This window comes from Symphodus melops, assembly GCF_947650265.1.
Source record: "Symphodus melops genome assembly, chromosome: 15".
NCBI classification, from domain to species: domain Eukaryota; kingdom Metazoa; phylum Chordata; class Actinopteri; order Labriformes; family Labridae; genus Symphodus; species Symphodus melops.
Genome location: NC_136705.1, coordinates 22,401,507 through 22,423,189, shown reverse-complemented (window position 1 = coordinate 22,423,189; position 21,683 = coordinate 22,401,507). Strand labels below are relative to the sequence as shown.

Genomic DNA, 21,683 nt, shown 5'->3' with positions numbered 1-21,683 from the left:
GCCCTTTTAATTAGAATAAATTGAAATACCGCTGCCTGCTTCACATTTGAACGAGCTAGTTTTAAAAATATTGCCCCTGTCGGGTGCTCTAACTCTCCATTCTGCAGGTACATTCAACACTTTAAATTGTATTTTGTCCTAGCGGGTGCCACAATTTTCAGCTTATCAGACGTGGGTTATTGTGACCTTTAAATAGTGCAGCAGCCGTGCTGTACCCATTGAGAAATTCCATTTTTGTCCGCACAGAGATGTCAGTGTCCCAGAAGAAAGGCCTGGAAAGAGGAAAGGTGTTTTGCTTAGATAAGTGTTGAATACATTGAAGGGGGACGTACAGAGCGGGAATTAAAATGAAGAACTTGTATGATACAATCACAGCTCCACTTTGGGATCCCAATGTGTAAGTCTTTGTGTGACGACAGTCTGCTACGAGGCTTCCAATGACATATAGCAACGATAAAATGCCTCCCAATGTTAAATTATACAATGTCCGAACTCCATGCAGGGGTTTTCAGACTTTGCTTTTCATTTCCAAATCAGAAATGAGACAACGTCAGCATGTGGTATGCAGTCACTCGATTGTTTTTGCTTCTCATTAACACTATTGTCCCACAATGCAGCTTGCAACAGAGATGGAGGAGCTGCTCACAGCTGGAGAAAATCAAGGCTAATTGTAATAACTAATGTGCGACAACAGGGAGGCGTGGGAACACACAAACAAAGTAAAACACGCTCTGGAAAGCATTTAGCGTCCTCGTTAAATCTGTTTTCATCAACAGCAACGGATCACACGTCTCAGTCAAATGGTGAAGATGGTGAGTGATGAGCTAACGGAGAGACTCGTCACGATCTGCTTTGGCATCTTTAAGCGCATTGTTTTGGTTTTACAGAACATATCTTCACTTTTTGGTTCCCTCCTCTCATTTGATTTGTTTCATCGGCTTGGTCAGAGTTAGTGCCGGACGATGTCGACCAAAAATTGTATCTCAATATTATTTCGCTTAATGGTGATACACAATGTTCTTGCACCCTATTTACCCCCCACCCTATCCACTTTTCAAACCTGGTCACTGTAACTATTGCTAAATGTTGTTTAATTGCTACATTAATGATGGAGCTTTGTAATATCGCAGTAAATTTTTAAAAAAGTTAAAAAATGTGCACAGACATGTCTAATGGTGACGGCTAAGTCGGTCATAAATCCTCATTTGATATGACGCTGTCATTTTTATGTTTACAGCTTGTTTTAATGTCTCAACGTGCCCCAAAAAACAAACAAACAAAATCTTGAAGTGTCCAAATGTAAGGCGGGAGTTTTCCTCGTAATATTTGATGTCATAGTGATGTATGTATCCCAACACAGGAACAACAAAATGAGGTAGCTTACTCTACTTTGATTCATAGGTCCATGTCATCATAAACTTCAGTTAATGCCCTTTTATATTAACATTCAAACAGTTCTGAGAAACGAAACCCAGCACACAATAGTGTTATTAAAGAGTGAAAGGAAGCTTGAAGCGCTGACGACACAGAGCCTCTCTTCAATAATGCAATAAAAGAATTTTGTCAATTTAAGGTCGGTGCTTGTTATAGACTTGCAAGAGAAGAGCTCAGCTTGTATGAATTGATTTTTATCCTTCGCTCTAACTGCAAAGCTGCGTGCTGCTTTGACAGTGAAACAATGCAGCCTGTCTGGAACACTTTCATGGTCTTAAACAACTTTTGGAGCGTCGCGTCTCTTTGTGTGCCCTTTTGCATCGCTGGATGCATGTCTGCATTGATCGAGACTCAAACTGTTTGTCACTTTTAACAGGGAGCTTTTGTGTGTGTGTGTGTGTGTGTGTGTGTGTGTGTGTGTGTGTGTGTGTGTGTGTGTGTGTGTGTGTGTGTGTGTGTGTGTGTGTGTGTGTGTGTGTGTGTGTGTGTGTGTGTGTGTGTGTGTGTGTGTGTGGCCATCTGGGTGGCAGTTCAGGGCTTACATTTTAATGGGAAACTGTGAGAAGCAATACAACTTTAAACATGTGTACTTCAGTGTGCAACATTATACTGAAAAGACTGCAGGCTGAAAGGTGTTTTACAAGACACGATCTTAACTTAGGCCACGAAAGCAAAGTCATACAATCTGTCACAATATGTATTATTTTTTATTTCTTAGTTTATTTGATCACCAGACACAAGAAAGACTGGTGGATGTTGCTGCATTTCACTTTAACTTCACTTTACTTCAGTTCTATCTGCACTATGTTGCAATTTGTATTAAACCCACAAAATGCCAATCCAAACCAGTTTTTATGTCCTGATGTTTCCTATTCATAGAAATCCCGACGACGGCAACTGATACCTCTCTGATCCATCTCTTCTAAGTCTGCGCTGAAAGGACACGCAGTCCTCCAACACACTCACAGAGCAGTCAACCCTAGCTGTCATTTAAGCATAAACCTCTACCTGAGGCTTTAATCCTCCGAACAGACAAGACCTGGACTCCCCCAGTATAGCACAGCTCGCTAACCCGGCAGTAAGTGCCTCAGGGTGTCTGCAAATCTTGACTAGCCCCAGTGCACAGCATTAACAGGCAGCGACCGTGCACAGTTTCAAAGTAACAAACTGAAAAAGTTTGTCGTTATTACCTCTGCAGGATTAGCTCCTTGACAGGTTGAGGAATTATAATTCTTGTATAGCTTTTCTTTGAACTTTGGTTCAATAAATACAATCAGAATGAGGGCTTTAATTCCTTGATCTTTGCTTTTTCTTGAATATTGTTAATTACTTGTATGTATTTAAATGTGGTAGAGTAAAAAAAAAAATCAGGGTCATGACAGTTCTTGAATGTTTTCAAAGAAATCTTCATTTTAATATATGTAGAAATATTCTCTCACTGTGACACTTCCGAACTAAAGGGAATTAAGTGGAGTGATAGACTTGCTTGTCTTCTTACTGTCTTCAACATTTTAAACTTGTCACGTTATTTTGTTATTGTTATTTTAATATTGATATCTTCAGTTTCTTTTTGTTTCTTTCACAGCTCATACTCCCTTTTGTTTTTTGTACTCTCCTTTTAATTAAAGATCACTTTACACTAATATGGATCTCAAGTACGTCTACAAACACCTCGATTATAGAAGTCAATTCTCTCCATCTTTTGCATGCTCCACTTTTTAAAATAAAAAGTGTGCTCAAACAGTGACATCACAAAGGGCAGTAGCCCCTCCCCCAGGTGGGTGACACTGCCACAGGTGGGTGTTTTGTTGCATTCATGTGCTCCTCGGATATGCCCAGTTTCGCTCATTCTACTTCACTGTGTTCACTTGATGACTTTAGAAAGTCAGAATGTTGTAATAACAGCAACAACCAAAGAAGATGTGAATGTCCAGCAATATATGAATTAATAGAATCATCTCAACATGAACAAAATATGTCGTTTCCGAGTTGTTGTTCCGACTTGAGCAGGTGTTCATGTGCGTTTTACAACTCGAAAATGTATTCTTTTTTATAGTGAAGGGGTATGTAGTAAAGATCATTTTAATTGTCTCAGTCTGCAGTCGATCTAAGCTTCACATGTTACCCCTGGTCTCTCCTTCTTCACTCCTCCAGTTGCAGCAAATACATTTTCATTTTGACGTTTTCTTGTCTTTGTGACAGCCCAGAGTCCCACATCAGATGTCAGTCAGATGTTTTCAAATGCTTTATAGACAGAAAACAAGCACACTGAAAACTGTAAACTACCGAATGACACTTTTTAAACATTTATAGACATGCTGCTTTTGTACGAAAACCTTTCAATAATTCATTTGGACTCTCAGTCACTGCTGTCTGTCACCAAGAGAAGATGAATGTCAATAGCTGATGTCTTTAATATTCATGTTTTGGGGATTACAGACCGGCTGTTATGAAAATTGAACTTATTTTTGAACATATTTGTATAAAATTAGATTTTGAAATGTTGTTTTATGAAATAGGTGGAAGAATGGACAAAGACAAAACAGAACTTATGAATATTATGAGACAGGTGCACTTTGTTTGCTTTAAGTTTCCAACACTTAGCGAGGCTGTTGATTTCATGACACAGCATTCTTAAGCATTAAAGAGCAGTCAGGGGAAGTATGTGGTCTGTTTGATTAGTTAAAATACTACTCATAAAAAACATCATTTTCACAGGAATTTCACATTACATGAAATAAGTGTGACATTTGGCACATCCTGAACACGTAAGCGAATGGGAATTTCAGTTTTGCACATCTGCTTCATTATTTTCAACTAATAATTCATCATATCAATCAACTTTTGTTTTTTCAAATCCCACACAATCATTTATGTCATGGTCTTATTAATATGGATCAAAAAAGTATAAAGAAAAACACACAAGCAGAAAAGCAAAGCAAGGTTTAAACAGCTACATCTAAGAGCCGTTTTAAACTGGTACATCTGTTGGATCGTAATCTGTTTGGTGTGTGAACATTGTAAATACTAAAAGGTGTTTCCACAAATATTACACGTATTCTTTGCACTCAGTCCTGGGAAAATTAGCTAATCAGGAAACATCACGTCGTTTTTTTCAGCAGGAGTGAGACTTCACTCAACATCTTGTGGCAAAAATAAATGGTTAAAACAAGTTATTCATATATGCAGTGATACTCCCAAAGACCTGTCAACAAACTTTCATGTGTAAAAAAAATTATAGAATTCCAGAAAAATATAGAAAAGTTTGAAAGCAGCATATGGCAACTGAATGAAACACAATAAAATGCACCAAAATACCGTCCAATGCTTTGCCAAGCTGCATTGGCAGGTTTGCAGATTCAAACTTCCTGCTTTAAGCCTTTTAGTCCTGCAGGGTACACAGTGCAGAACTTTAGAGGAATTATTTTGACTTTTAATCCTGTACAAAAGATTAGCTTTAGTTTCTGTCATATAGGCACTCTGTGAAATACAAATATGTAGATCCCTGCACTTTATCTCTTAATATTTGCTCAATGTTTAAAATGTCTTGGCACTTCTGTGCTGTGTCCCCAACACCCCTCCTTCTAATATCTCCATAGTTATCAGTGTTGAGACTACAGGGGGCACATAGCATCATTTCAAACCTCATTTAACACCGAACCGTGCCCCCTTTCTCAAGCCCAAATTGCTCGCCGTGGAGCTGCAGAGTGGCTCCAGACATTCATTAGCTTAATGAAAACAGGCCACTCTTCTTCTACCGCCCAGCGAGCGCATTCTCAACGTATCCGCAACCGCCATCTGCTCTCCAGCTCCCTGCCAGCTATAGGAGAGTCCTGTCACAGCGAGCCACGTGAAGACAGGATCCACAAAGGTGCCTTAATCATTCAGATCAGAGGACAGGCAAGGACAGCAGGGATGCTTTTTTTTCTTCTTCTCTTTTTTCTCTCTATGTCCCCTGGCGCTCCCCTTACCTGAGATGTAAGCACTCACTCATGATGATAATGATGTTGATGAAACAAGCTGAGTGTGCAGTTGTCGGAGTTGAGAGGCAGAAGCCACACAGCTGGCAGTGAAGTTATTAGCCGCTCATCCACAGTGGGAGAGGCTGCTTTGTAGAAAGGTTAATATCATTTTAGGGTTGGCCTGAGTGTGTTGTGGTGGGCGTCTGACCACCTGTTCAGCGCTGGAGGTGGTCTCCTATCATCTCATCCAACTGCAAACATTTGAAGGTCGAAACCCTTTATCTGAGTTTAAAAAAAAGTTGATAAAATAGTGTGGTTAGGTTTCAAGTATCGTCTGATGTGTCTCACTACACCAGAATTGTGAATTTCAATCCGATACTAGAAACAATTAATCAAATCCTGCTGCACAAAACTGGTTAAATTTGGTGTTTTTGATGCCCAACCTGAACATTTTTCTGGTATAAAAAAGGGATGATCGTAGGTTACTAATTCAACTAACTGTCTAATCTAAAATGAAGAAAACACCCAGAAAACCAAATTTAGCCCAATTTATTTGAAGTTGTCTGCGGGTGAACAAATGGGGTTTGGTTTGCAGTGTGGTTATCGTTTGCAGAATTAGCTCTGCCAGCCTTTAGTCCTCCATGCAGATTTAAGTCCATGTGCCTATACTAACTTTATCCCCATGATCCTGATCAAAGTCCGGCCAAACCTGGATGCCTTGAATTGATCTGTTCACTGAGCTTGTTTACATCCAGGTAGTAAAGACTGTTGAGTTTAAAAGCACATGGAACAGAAGTATCGCTTATTTTGACAACCTCATTTTCAAGTAGCACGCAATAAAGTCTATTTCTTTTCTCTTGTAATTGATCCTCAGCGAATATTTTCCTAAAAATTTCCCATTTAAACAGACGTCATACGAGTTCTATGCCCCTCATATTAATCACTGCTAATCTCAGCAGTGGTCGCCTGTTAACAACCCACAGCTACTCTCTTCAATATGAGCACTAGCTGGAGCACAGCGAGAGGGAAATGATAGTCAGCGCCCCGAGGCTTGAATCTGATAGTTTGTCATCAGGATAGTATAACTTAATTTCCCACTGGGAAGAAACTCATTATTTCTGACTTTATCTCAGCACTGACCTCTAGAACAGACTCAGGAACATTATTGGTTTGAGCCTGCACTCCCTTGTCCTTTTTTTTTTTTCTCCTCACGACATGTATGACCCTAAACGCCAAATAAAATACGTGACTAGCGAGGGCACAGTTCAGGTAAACGGACGGATGGATGTTCTCTGCAGGACTGCAGATGAGAGTCCCCTTCACCTTTAATGTGCGACATAAGGAGCGCAATTATATTGATTTATTACAGGCTTGGATACAGCTCTTTCTGACATGATGAATGGTGAATGCAATGTGAGATTATATTGATATCAGATGACTAATGGCCAGCAAACAGCGTTTAAGGCTAACCTTTTCTCCTAATGGCTCAAATCTTGCAACACTAAAAAAACAGGGAGTTCTTCAGAAACATTTTTTCTTACTTTCCCCCCCCATGATTCTGTCCGTCTCACAAATCTTGGAAGCATTGATAAGATGTCTGATTGCTTTTTTTCCTCTCCCGTGTCACAGTTCAATTTTGTCGGGAAGCTGCTGGGGCCGCGGGGAAATTCCATGAAACGATTACAAGAGGAAACGGGAGTGAAGATGTCCATCCTCGGGAAAGGGTCCATGAGGGATAAAGAAAAGGTAAGGAAGATATTGATTGGTGCTGATATAAGATTTCGATCAAACGGAAATATTAAACCCGCTTCAAATTCAACAAAAGCAAAGAAATAGACTCAAACCAACAACATCTGAGCTGCAGCTGAGACAAATAACACCCAGAGTAGAATTAATGACTCTGGGTTGACAAACATACTGTATGTACGAGAACAGGGGGAAATGTTTTTCTTTGTGTTGTTTAATTGCATCTTTTGTAATAGTCAATTATGAATGCAAAGTAATGAATCTCTTTGCCAAAGTCATTTATCCTTCTGACTTGTGTTTCCCTGGAGCTAAAACTTTTCTGAGCGTGCGCAAAGTCATTGTGCCGGATTGTAACAAGTCTCAGTGTGCTGCTATAGAGTTACGACGGGACATGAGAGACTAGCCGTGCCACAACCTCTCTGATGAAACTTCAGCTGCAATTTGTCAAGCACACTTTGAGTGTAAAATAATACAGAGGCTGTTATAACTACTTGAAAGTGGTTGTGATCAATGTTTGTATTGATTGACTTAAGATAACAATGGAGAAATGTGAACTTTGAATCTTGCAGCAGTAGCTGTTAACCTCTATAAACCCAAGTACGCTGTATCAGTGTATGAAGTGTGCTGTATCATTGAGAAAGCAGATTTACAAACTCTTGCACCAATAACATCTGCTATGTTGTCCAATACTCCCGTCCACTTTAGTTCTGTGCATATAGATCAACTCTGATATGATCGTCTGTCACTTAAGTGTGCAACAATTAAAAAATAGATAAAAAGAAATCAAAATAAAAAACACATCGGAGCTCAAATTTTCTCAAAGTTTATAAAATGAATTACTTGGAAAGTATGAATGTAGACTAATTTTATCGTTGCAAAGTACTCCATAGTACATTAATACGTATGTATTAATATATGCTTGTCTAAGTAACAATAATGAGGGGGAGCTTTTTTCTTAGCTGAAAGGGGTCCGTGGGGTCTTAAAAAGTTTGAGAGCCCCTGATTTAGTCAACTTAATACAGCCCAACGTTCTTCAGTGAATCTCTGGTTTTGTATGTAGAAATAAATACCTTTAACTTGGCTGAATTGTTGACCCCCAAAGTCCGCAGCCTCTCCAAGGCTTTAGGCATTATGTTCAAAAATGTTCCTTGGCCGGAGAAAGAGTTCATTTAAAAACTTTGGCTTGCTGCCACTAATTCCACTCAGTTGACTGATGTGTTGTATAAACTCTGCGAGTGCGTGTGTGTGCATGTGTGTGCGTGTGTGTAGAATTAATTAAAAAGATGCAAAAATGTTTTTCAACAACAGCTACAATGTAAACGTTTAATTACATCTATGCGGTGCCTGGGTTGTGATACTGAGCTGCAGTCAGGAGATTGATTAAGTCTTGTACCCTTAACACAGTGATGGAGGGTTTTCACCTGGATTTTAAATGTGAGACATGTTTCTCTGCAGCACAAAGATACTTAAAACAGATTTTATTTTGTTAATACATACCAGTTGTGCAAAGATTAGCTTGAGTTTTTTTTCTGCTCTCTGTTAGTGATATTGATTTTGTGTCCTAGCTGAGCAGGTCTGAAGGACTCTGTGATGAGGCTGACACCTAAAGGTCGAGTCTGACAGACTGACTGCCATTGGTAAAAGCGGCTCTCAAGGCGCTGTGATACAGACATGGCTGAAGTTTCATTATACAGGGGATTCACTTTGTAGGCTGTGTTGTGTGACCGAGGTGGAATAAAAAATAAAGTACATAATGTCCTTCTTTTTTGACATGTACATGATGAAATAGAGAACACCTTTTGGGGTTAAATGTTTTCTTTTTTTCTGGATGACTAAAATAAGCTCTGCTAAAAAAAAAAGGAACATTTTGTAGCATTGTTTTGTTTTGTGTTTGATGTCCAATAAACAGGGGACTTGCCCAAAGGGGGCACTAAGTACAGGCGATGTTCAGGGGCAGCTACTTCATAAAATAAGGAGATGCATTCAGACTGACTGACTAAACAAAAATGGAGAAAACAATCAGAAAACAGTGAAAATAGAGCACACTGCTATCGTTAGCCACACTCGACAAACCAATTAGACATTGTTCTGCTGATGCTGTGATACAGTGTTTAGCTGCGTTCATTGAGTTCTGCTCCATTTTGACTTTTTTTCTCACCACACTCTTCTGCTATCTCATTCAGAGCTTCAGTAGATTGCATTAGTCCAGCAGTAGGGTAATACATCAGTTTTCTCCTGAAATATTGTCAATATTTCACCTTGTGCATTAGTATAAGCCAGGTTAGCAAGCTGCTGAGTTATAGAGCTAAAACCGTGAGTCCTCATTTCACCTCTCTGCCTCCAGACTGTTTACCTTCTTCAGCTTAAGCAAACTCTGCAAGGTCAGGGAGACTTTTATTTCTGAGAGCAAACTTATAATAATATGGATTGATGAAGCACACCAGGCTGTTGTCATGGTGACAGATCTACAGCTGTGTGTGTCCTGCTTTCAAACATTTGTCTGTCCCGAAACAGCTCAGAGACACGATCATCCGCCTGCATTCACGTGTTGATGTGATCCATAATGACTGTTGCTGTCTGAAAGGGAAAGTGAAGCCTGCTTAACATTTTTCGGAGTGATTGTTTTTAATTAAAACTGATTTCTCCCAGAGGGCGGGGAACAACTTTGAAATGCAAGGACAAAAGTTTGAACTCCCAGGTTGGCTGGCTGATCAAAACAAATGAGTGGCGCTGTCGCGTCTTTTCACAGCCCCCATAAAGGCGTCCTTGAGCTACGTACTCGACTCCCTACTGCTGCAGGATTAAAAAAAAAAAAGAAGAAGAAAAAAAACATCTCAACTTTTTTTTTTGTGTCCATGAATGAATCATTTCTCATTTATTATGCAGCAACTGCTTTTTAAACTGGTAAAGGTAGACAAAAAGTCACCTCCTCTGGTCTGACATCCCTCCAGATTATTTCTTCAGTGTTGAATTGATTTTACGATTTACCTGGTTCATTTTAAAACTCAGTTAGAAACCAGCCTGGAGCACTGTTACAGATCTTTTTTCCGCATATAAAGCCGGTGTGATGCCTCCGGCACAGCCCCTCAGGGCCCGGGTAAAGACTAAAAGGTGACTCTGCTTTTCTTGTCACAAACTTTTTAATAGTTTGCCTGAAGAGCTATGACTTGTACCTTCATTCAAAATAGCTGGAGCTCAATTCTCACCTTCTTCACATTCATATCTCTTTGCTCTCTTTTTTTAACTTGTGGAACTGTGTTTCTATTAGGAGTCAATCTTGAAATGATCCATCATTTCATTCTTCTAACAACATACAGTAGCTACTTGAGGTGGGTCTGATCAACTTTTTTTCAGGATCATTTCAATCTGCAATCTTCCATCACACCTCCTTCCTCCCTAATTTTTAAAGTCTCGTGTACTCTTGCTATGACATTCTCACTTTAGGGCCCATGACAAAATATGGCTAGGTGGGCGGGACAATCTCTAGTCAAGATCCTGTCATGGTGGCAGAGCTAACGGTCGGACCGAGAGGTGTTCATGTGAGGAGAAAAAGCATGAACATTTTGAAAGAGTGAAACATGAATACGATGAAGGAAGAGACGTTCTGTCCATGTGAATACAGTGCTAGGAACAACAAGGAGGGAGTTTAGCTTCACCTTGTTTTTAAGAATTAGTGACTAAATGCTATTCAGAATGATGCATAACTTATTGTTTTAGCCCTCAGTGTGTCTGTTATCACCCTGACCAAAGCACAAACCCATGTTTTACATTCTCAAACTAAAAACTCAAACAAAACAAGTTGGGAGCAAGCTTCTGGACATGATGAAGGATGACACAGTCAAGGCATAAATATTTTACACAGGAGTGTTGTTGTAAACTAAAGAATCAAAATCAGATTAAATATTAAAAGTGTTGGCAGTTCACGCGTTGACATGTGTTGAGGCTGCGTTTCTCGTGCGAGCGGCCCGGGTGCGACTCCGGCCTGTGGTCTCTCTCCCGCATGTAATTCCCCCCCCCCCCCCCTCTCTCTCCCTGACTTCTGACCCTGACCAAAGGCAAAAGTCCAAAAATAATTATTTAAAAAAATATATACATTAAAGTGTGGACCTTAAATAAATGCTTCTGTTGCTCAATATCTGCTGCAAGTGCCGCTGGGGAATTGTGTTTAACTGTGTTTACAGCTTGTAGCACTGCATCCATGTGGCCAAAGAAATCCGCTCATACCTCATGTTTATGATTCATGATATTTCTAATTAAAAGGAGGCACCTTGAAACTTTGCTGAACTTTTTTCTCAACACTTATGTCACCGGGATATGGAGGAAGTACGCCTATAGTCGATGTAAAATTTGCACTGAAATTGTGTCTATCAGAGTGACACCTGCAACATTTGTCCCTTTTCCGATCACAGTCCCCCAAACAGGGAATGATCTCAGTTGATGTGTCTAAATTCAGGGCCTGGATAAGTCAGAGGACACCCAGTGATTACTTTTTAGTAAAGACAGTTTCAACTTGCACCTACGGTAGGTGATTTATTTCCAAGTCTTATCTATATGTTTTTAGAGCAGGGCGAGCAGGACCATTATTATGAGCTACAGCCCCTGCTAGTGGTGGGTGGCTGGGTTGCAGTTTGAGCACAACATTAGACCAGCATTGAAGGCCAAACTACTAATAATCCTTCAAACCATTACTTTTTGTGGTGCTGCCAAGAGAGGAGGAGGAAGTTTAACCGCTTTGTCGATCCAATCCCATCTCCCTAGTTTCAGCTCAGTTAAAAAGCTGGCGACGCAAATGTTGAATACAACTGCAAATTGAATGAAAGTGATAGGTCAAGTTAGGTGACATTTAAGTTGGCTTTTTTAAAGCAGCTGTCAAGGTAGCTAGACTCTGGTGGTTCTTTAAATAAAAGGATAAAGCCGGAGGGCAGCTGGTGACATAAAACCCTCCGTGGACTCATTTCAGTTCCGCCTGAGTCACAGGCAAGTGACCCCACTGAATTGGGACACAGCTTCTTTATGTGTCTGTTAGTTTAATCCAAAAGCTCGTCATTCTTCACCTGTCCACCAAGTGTCCTCCTGCTTGAAAAACATCGGTCCTGCATGCTATCATTCAGCTGCCTCCCTAACTGTAGCTCATGTATCTCTTTCTATACATATTGACAGCTCTTAATGGCTTCTCTTTCTTTGTTCCATTTGTCTTGCTTGTTGGTTGCCGTATTCCCGTCCTAAGGTTTCCTCTATCATGTTTTTCATTCTACCATTATGTCCCTCCATTCTTTCCTGAGGTTCCTGAGGGACTTCTGATTTCTTTGGCAACTCCAATCACTTACTAACTTGTCCATCACAATGGCTGGCTATTTGAAGTGTATGCCCTTACTGAGTCGGTGGATGTCTATCCATTTCAACATTTCCCTGAGCTGTTCTGGAGCTGAGCCCACAGAGCATTCCTCAAAACAAAAGAAAAGTGAATTTTCTAACCAAGATACATTCGCCAACAGTAACCCTGGAGCCAGACTCTCTCACAGCGCTCTTCTGTCTGATCTGTTATTCTTTCAGTTGTGAGACAGGCAGAAATGATTCTTGAATTGTAAAGTAAGGTAAAGGTCACATATCATTCATGAATGTTTTTTTTTCTTCCTTTTTTTATTTACATGTGTCTTTGCGTTGATTAGTGATTGCTCAAGTGTCTCCTTATCTTTGAACAAACTCATTATTCTCTCTGCAGGTTTTAGACTGGCCGTTACAGAGATGCTTCAAATGAAAGGAGAAAACCGATGTGTGTGTTTCTGTGTGTGACATCAAAAGCTGTCATTCATTCTGAGAAATATTTTTTAAGCCGCAGAATTTCTTTTGACTAAAGGCAGCAGCAGGGCCTGAAAAATGGATGTCTTTGTCTTTGTCTTTGTCAATCATTTCTTCATTTAGATTTTAGGCCAGACTTTCATGCACGCTAAGGGTGCACCTTGACCACGATCAGGTTAAAATTAGAGAAGGTACTTCCTTTTATGACCAAATGATATCCCATTCATCAAAACAAGGTAAACATTAAAACCATTTTACTTTGGCTAAGGTATTTCCCTCATCTCAATGTTGTGTTCAAGTGCACTCATACAGACTCACAAGCATTCCCAATGGACTATTTAATTTAATAATGTGCAATCCGCCTTTAATTGTGCAATCTGTATAAACCACTCGCACACCTTTTGTTCAAATTTAAACCTATAAATACAATATCCACACTTATAACCATTGTATACTCGTAAGTGTAAATATTATGTTCGATCTTTAACTCATTTGCTCTTGTACATAGCTTATTATTTCACCTGGTACTTATTTTAGTATTTTGTATTCTATTTTATTTACAATATAAAGACACACTGAAGATAAAGGAAACAGTTCACCATCTTATACTGGACAACAATGTCTTCAAAGTATTTCAAGGTTTTTCTTTGTGTGTTTGTGGACGTGAATCCTTCCCTTGCTTTCTTTTTTTCACAGGAAGAAGAATTAAGGAAAAGCGGGGAGGCCAAATACGCCCATCTAAGTAATGATCTTCACGTTTTAATTGAAGTCTTCGCTCCACCTGGAGAGGCCTATTCCCGCATGAGTCATGCCTTGGAGGAGATTAAAAAATTCCTTGTTCCAGTGAGTTAAATACTTCATCTTTATTTTTTACCTCCTCATTTTTATTCCTGTGTTGTGTATGAACATCAGTCATTAATGCAGACTTGCTCATTTCTCCACGAGGCTGATAAACACAAAGCAAACACTATCTGCGTTTGGGGGAAACCAGTGTTCTGCAGAGTTTCCTAAATCTGTTTGAATAAGAATAAGACATAAGCGTGAAGTTTTTCACTGCATTACAGCCACTTCCCAACACTACATCATGCCCTTACTTACAAAGAAAATTAATGTATTCAGCAATTAAAGTGCAGTATGGAACTACTTGCAAGACTCCAGCAACTTATAGCCTGGAGAACCGAGCAATAATTAATGTGCATGTTGTGTACTCTCGCTGAGTCTAAGCTGTAAATATTAATCAAGCTTTGCAAATGTGACAAGCCTAATAGAGGAGTTGTGCAGCATGAGTCTTCTTTATAGAGTTCATGCTTCTTCCTCTGCCGAGCCAATACTCTTACAAGCATGTCTGCTCCCTGGGCCAGGAGGATGATGATACTGCAACAGCGCCAAGCAGTTCACAGTCTTCCAAATGCAAATTACTTAACACTGTGTGCCAAAACACAGGAGCAGACATGCAGGGTTATTAATCTATTCCTGATGTGTTTTCTCTCAGGAAAATCCTACGCAATAACTTAGAGGAATTGTTGAGATTTTCGGACCATTGAGGTAAATTCGAAGCTTAATCCAAAGGCAACTGGACTGGTTGGACTGGTAACCAGTCCAGTCCAGTCCAGTCCAGTCCGGCCGGTGTACCAACACGCAAGCTTAGATTACATGTTAAGGATGTAAATGTGGTATCATGAAGGCCTTTACTTTGTCACGGTTATTTCCATTTCCCAAGATGGTTCAAGGATAATGGGAGTAACATAATAAATAAAAACCAGTGAAAAGAAGAATGGACTTAGAGTTGGATAAAAAAAACACTACCAATAGTAAGCTGTATCTTATTTGGTGAATGCAAACACTTGTAGCTAAAACTACAGCAGCAGTAAACAATAAGGCATTAAGGACGAAGCACCTGGTGTAATCACGACAGAACTCAGTGTTCAACATGCACACGACACTCACTGCCTCCTCCCTCCTGCTCTTTATTATCAGCCCTTTATTGTTGAGTTGCTCAATCTCCAGCTGCAACAATGGGAGAGCATTTCTGTATCTGAGAGGAGAAAAACACAGCAACAAAAACACAAAATACAACGGCACGCGACGCTCACTTTATGCTTCTCCTAACCATTCAAGTGCTGTGTCATGTGGGCCGAAAAAAAACCCCCATATCTGCTGGAGAGTAAGTGGCAAATTGACAAATGGCGTCACACCTTCATAACTCCTCATGGTTGCACTTATGCCATGATTGAGAGTAACGTTGATAGAAGTTAAACGGCCAAAGGAGAAGATGATGGAGTTGTTAAAAGATGAGCTGTGATAAGAGATAAATCTGGTATCAAATCACAGTTTATAGATAAATTATTCCTGAACTTCAACCTTAATAGAACATTTTGTACGGTTCAATAAAGCCATGCTTTGTTATAAAATGATTATCTGCTGAAGTAGCTATCATTGTTTTATTGTTACCGTGGGTCACATATCATATTGTACCATGAGTTATTCTGCTGCTCCCTATAGTCAAATGCATCAGAATGTCTTTATGAAAGGAGGCCACATCACTTGCATTATTTGTAGAATTTGACTTCTCATCATGCAGTCTTTATGTGTTTTAAAAACAAGCATAATAATTCCTCTTAAAGTTGGCTCAGTATAACAAAAGGCTGTTATTCCTTTGCTGTAGTATACTTTTTAAAGTCTGTCAAGCCACACATGAATCTTATGGACTGAAAAAAAAAATTACAGGAAAGTCAGACTCCTGATCATTGAGGGAACAGACTCATTTTAAATGAGTTCAAGTTGGTTTTAACTTCTCCAACTGCTCACCTAACATTAGCTCACTGCTCTAAAGAGCATTCAGCTGATACCTGAAGTATGTTGATCAAATAGCCAGCTCTTTGTGAAGTGGCTCTTAATTTTTGACCTTAGTCTTGTTTTATTGCAGAATGTTAATGATCTTCACCGTGGACTTTTATAGCGCTTTTCGTCGGACTACTCAAAATGCTTTTACACCGCAGGTCGCACCTCCCTACTCACACACTGAAGGCAGAGGCTGCTATAAAGAGTCCTTCAGTATTAACTCATCTCATTCAGAAAGATTTATACGCCGCCAGCAAAGCAGAGGAAGCAGCTTGGGTGTCTTGTCTTTGCTTTGCAAACCCCCAACAAACCCCTGCAAGTTCTGTGTCACTACCCCATTAAACACTTGCATGAGCATACAGTACATCAAGACAACCTTTTGAATCCTCTTCAGGATTGCTTATTTGTTTCAGCATCCAGTTTTTTTGCCCTGATGTTCTCTATTCTGAGCGATTCACACCAGCCTGTTTCAGTAATGAGAAAGTCAGCCGGCTTCTCTTGCTGCACTCAGATCATTGGGGGCTTTAATGTATTGTTTTGAGCAGGCTCATTATATAAGCTGCACCAAATATCAGGCTTCACTTCAACACAATAATCTAAACATACTTTTGGCAGCGTCCCAGCTCTCAAGTGATTTGCACTACCTTGAGAAATGATGAAGTATTGTATATTTTAAATTACGCTGCAGAGGAATCCATCCCAATTAGAGAACACAAAGGATGGGCTGGATTACATTTCTTTTTAAACATGTTCAAAAGCTCAGGCAGTTTAAAATAGACCACTGCTTTTTTGTACATTTTTTTAATATGTCTAAACCAATATTTCAGATTTTACAATGTGACAAAAGGGCTTAAATCAGGACTGTGATGAAAATGCATTGTCATATTTTGGGAAGCCTTAAACCAGTTAATAGCTGCAGGCAGCGGACAGAGACCTGATCTTTTTGCATGAAAGCTAAGAAAAAAATAAAAGCACATGTAGTGAAACAAAAGTCTTATCTTGTGCTTTAAAGGTCCGATTTGTAAGATATCTGCTGAAATAAAAGGTTTCAAGACCCGAGGGGGGGCAGGAGAAGACGGCTGTTACGAAGACATTTATATAACGTATATAAAACCTAAAAATAGAATAAAATCAATACAGTTTATGAATTAAACCGATGAAACAAAGACAGGGCTAACAGAAGGGACAGGTAGTTATGTGAATCAGGCCTTTGAAAAAGTAAATGCATAACTTTTTTTTACCTGTACAACTTCATTATGTTGTTAATAAAAACATGACAAATAGAAACTATAGCCTTAATTCTCCAGCACATGCTGCCTGCTTCAGGGATCTTATGGATTTTGTAAATAAACTGCACAGAATGCAACACAACAGGCATCTGTCAGTATCCATGGCGACAGATGTTCCCTGCCTCTGGTGGGGAGTGCCAAGTGCATCCTGCTGTTTACCTTGTTTTAGTAACTCAGGATGGTGACTGTGTTGTCAGAAGGAATGGCTTGTGGGTACACTTTGGTTGAAAATAGTCAGCAGGGGTTTAAACTTGTTGTTTTTACTGCTTAATTTAACTCTTAATCCTCGTATTTTAAACAGGCTGAATCATGTAAATGTGTTACTTCTATTGGAATTAAGAGGAAACTCAGCTGATTAGAGATATCAAAGTGTGTTTACAGCATATTGGGAGTAAAAATGCAAATGTGAATGAGTTGGTAAAAGCTTTCAGTGTCTCCGGAGAATCTTCGCGAAGTCGCCTCGAGCAGAATTCGCTTCATTCAGCATTAATTGGGGGCGAGGACTACAAGTTTAAAATGTGAAAAAAATCCTGAGGCGGAAGGAGTTAGAAGAAGGGAACTCACCTGACCTCGGAAGTCCGCTCCATATCTCAGCCTGAAGCCATCATCTTGAGGCTGCATTAGCTGCTACTAGCATAAGCCACAAGAGTCTGAGTGGAAGCTGAATGTTTCTACTTGTATTTAAGGGTTGCACCAGCTGAGATAGTTTTTAAGTAAGCAAGCATTAGTTGCAACTGTGTAGCTTGAATATCCCCAAATTGAAAAAAAAAAGAAAGAAAAAAAAAATATATATATATACACACACACACACATATATATTTATACTGTACATTTATGGAGAAATGACCATATGAATGTAAGAATAAGCTACCGCGCACAGTTTTGTTTAATATATATTTTATTCATCAATATATAAACATTTTAGGCGACCCCATGTGATGGATGTCGTCTCTCATTCGTGACTGTTGTATTTTGTGTTAGGGTTAGGGTTAGTCAGACTGTAAACAAAGAGCTCATAGATGGGGGAAACTTTGCCTGAATTAATCGGTGAACCATGGTGGCTCTTCTGGTGGGCCTGAAATAAATCCAGAGGTCCTCAGAATTTTAATCATGGTCGGATTTTGGCCAGTAGGTTTTTGAAATGGTAGTACAAATATAAATTTGTCAAATTCGTCTTTCAATGTTCAGAGTTTTCTGCAGAGGACGAAGAACTCAATTTATGACAATGTTGCTAAAATATCCGTCATCTGGCGTGCAACACCATTCCTCATCTTTGCCGGCCCGCCAGGAGAACTCCCACTCTGCTGCAGATCGAGCCTGCTGCTTTGACATTTTGCTCCAGAAAACCAAACTAAAGTCAAAGTGATAAAGCACGCAGGATGACAGAGACATGAGTCCGTCTCCCACAATGCCTCATATGTAGTTAAGTGATTTACGCTGCTGGTTGCAACTGAAAATAATGTACTATAGCCTTGTGTGGCACTCATTTCCCCCCTTTTCTTGTACTCTTTTCCCATCCATCACTGATTATAACAACTTTAATGTTCTCCGTCTTCAACCAGAGAAAAACAAATGTTATCAGATTACAGCATAATAATGTCTAAGAAAAAAAAAATACTTATCCTTATAATTTAAGAAAACCTGCTTCCAACTGTACTTACATCTGTAGAGCAGGAACATGATTTACATTTCCATCTTTTTTTTTTTGTTAAAAACTGAATAAAATGGACAGGCATTTTTTCCCCTTTTCAATATAGGTAAACACAAGTACATTTTTTTTTTATTTCTGGGCAGACATAAAGGTGCAGGTTGTCATCAAAACAACTCAGGAGCGAAAGCTTATCATTGCAGGAGCCTTCACAGATCTGCTGTGAAGCAAAATCTGACTACAGATATGCTGCCTGCACGGTCAGCTTAGAAAAGAGAGAAAAATGCAAACTGGAATTTCATCAAAGGACTGCTGTACATACAGAGAAAGAGAGAGAGAGAGAGAGAGAGAGAGAGAGAGAGAGAGAGAGAGAGAGAGAGTGGAGAAGGACGTGCAATCCTGTTCTTAGCGTGAGCTCACGGTCCTGCCAAACTGCAGAGGGGAGCTTTTCGGCACATACAGGGACAAACAGATGCTTGAACCTTATACGTGGAACAGCTTTTTTTTGTTGCTGCATTTAGTCAAATGTAAAGTCAAACATCGATAAGCCTGGTATTAGGTCTGACTAAGACCTTTACAGTATGTGTTTTTGTCTATTGGATCCTCACAATCCCAAATATACTCCTCGTGTGACAGTAAAAAGAAGCCCTGTGAAGAATCTATTCAAATTCAAATAACTGTATTTCTTCGCTAAGAACTCCAGTTTAAAAAAAGCATCAGTGCTCACGCAGGTCACATGAATGTCAGCACAGCACAAAAACACAAAACAAACACACACATCACATATCAACATCTGAAGTGCAATCAGCACTGAGTGAGCGAAGCCAAATGATGATTTATCAGCAGTCAATCATGCAAAACATTCTAATATGGGTTAAAAAAGTGAACTTGTCAGTTTTATAAAAAGCATAACAAATAGGTCATGAATGATTGTTAAAAGAATGGTGCCATTCATGAGCATGAGGGATGTGGGCACAAAGCTTGACGTGTCTCTTGTAGTCCTGAAGGTGAGCGAGCTGTACATGTGGCCTGAGGGGAAACAGATTGTAAAGTGTGTGTGCTTTCTGTCTTCCTCCTGTTATCATCCTGCTTAATGGTTGGATTGTGATGACTCTTAGACAGGGACCTAAACCAAGTTGTGATGTTAAAAGTTCAAACTGATTGAATAAAACAATTTAAGAACATTTTGAATAAATTGAATTGAAAGGGAGTGGATTTAATACCGAGGCCACTGTGATTTCTAAAGGCAAAATGTTTATTTCTATGTTGTTATTTTTCTGGAAGGTGTCAAACAAAACAATTTGCAGCACCCTAGAAGCGGCTCTCTTGACATTTTCCAATTTTTCACATTTTCACAAAGACTAAAACATTTGAATGTGAGAAGATTAAGAGCTTTCATGGCAGGGGGCCCCGAAATCTACAAAAAGCAAGCAAGAGGAGCTTTAAATCAATTAAGAAACAATAACTTGTAACATGTACTGATGCATGCTCCAATGAATCATTATTTTTACTGTGTTGTTCGGCAATGTTAAAATCAGTTTGGATGTTGGCAATTCAGCAAACAGTGATATGACGAGGTCAATAAAATTCTCCTCTGACGCATTAAAGCAGTAGTTGTGAGTATGTTTAGTAAGAAGTAGGAAGTATCATCTCATTTAACAGTCAAACATATCACTCACTGTGAAACGGTTGAAGCAGTGTGTGATACAACCAGATAAAGTTTGTTGTCCCCTTGGGGAAATTTGTCTTGCACTCAAGAACTTCACACCTTAAGCCGCCTCCAGAGTAGAATCAATAAATCACAACAATAAAAAAAAACAAAAAAAACAATCCGCATGCAAACAGAGTCGTACATATTAATGAAAACGATGAATAAACACAAACATGTAACGCACAAGATCTGCTCTAAAAAACACGACCATATAATAGAGCAGGACACACATATACATGTGTCGTTAGTCTTTTAACCTAAAAACTGATCCGCTCTCTTTCATCAGTCAAACATATCATACATAGAGATCCTTTGCTGTGGAAAATGTAACAAACGGGGGTGTTTGCAGTTGATCATGTGGTCAGACACCCTGCAGAAACATTTACAGGCTTAACAATATCAATATAGAAATATCTATCCGGCCCCTGATGGTCGTGTTCGCTTATGTACTGTCATAAAGTGATACCAGGAGTTAATTTTGTTCAGTTTCAAAACCAGTTTAAAGATCCTCACAGGGGCTTTAAGTAATCAAAGTATGTTTACTTCATTACTTCCTACCTCTGATAAACACTAATGAAGAAGACTGGCCTCACGCTGTAAAAGATGGCACTTTATATTCACAGTCTGCATTATTCTCTTCCGAACTGATTTCAGATTCTGCACATTTTTCTAACAATGCATGGCTATTTTTTAGCATAGATGGGCGAGGTACAATATGTGTAAAGGTGACTGTGGAAAAGCGAAACTTGTGAAATAACACATTTTTATCATACAATAGGAGAAAATGTGGTTCTCACATCGCACACAATATGCAATTATGCAAATGCCAAGAGTGTGCTGGTATCACACTAGGTGCTTTGCTTCATCTGGTCCCTCAATGGCAACGCTGATTCTCCGTTGTATTCGATATCAAATCATCTATAGTCATTAAGCAGCACAATAAAGGGAAATGAACAAGCATGAGTCCAAATAATGAAGGTTAATAAGAATCAAAGCCCGCATCTTCAACCTACTGCCCTTTTGTTGTGAGCTGGTAGAGGCTGCTCATGCTGAAAAACGTACCAACAAGCAGAACAACACATAAAACAAATAACCATGAATGTAGATTAACAGCTGCTGCAGCTGTGAGGCTGCTTTCAGTGCCTCTGGATCAAGCAGCCTGATATGTGAGAGGATGAGCAGGTTGTTATGCAGCGCAGCATGTCGTATGATGTTATTCAGACTTTATCTGGGTGAGAAAATTGTGTTTGGAC

At 39.5% G+C, this 21,683-nt stretch overlaps 1 protein-coding gene across 4 annotated transcripts in view; it reads left to right on the top strand.

The window, feature by feature from the left end:
- khdrbs2 (KH domain containing, RNA binding, signal transduction associated 2) overlaps window positions 1–21,683 on the top strand; it is a gene marked incomplete at its 5' end in the record, with an annotated part of 78,545 nt that overhangs the window by 22,907 nt on the left and 33,955 nt on the right. For all 4 annotated transcript variants that reach the window (XM_079362548.1, XM_079362549.1, XM_079362550.1 and 1 more), the window contains 2 exons: window positions 7,026–7,142; window positions 13,638–13,784. In XM_079362548.1, the coding sequence (XP_079218674.1) occupies window positions 7,026–7,142; window positions 13,638–13,784 (264 nt within the window). The remainder of the gene's footprint in view (window positions 1–7,025; window positions 7,143–13,637; window positions 13,785–21,683) is intronic.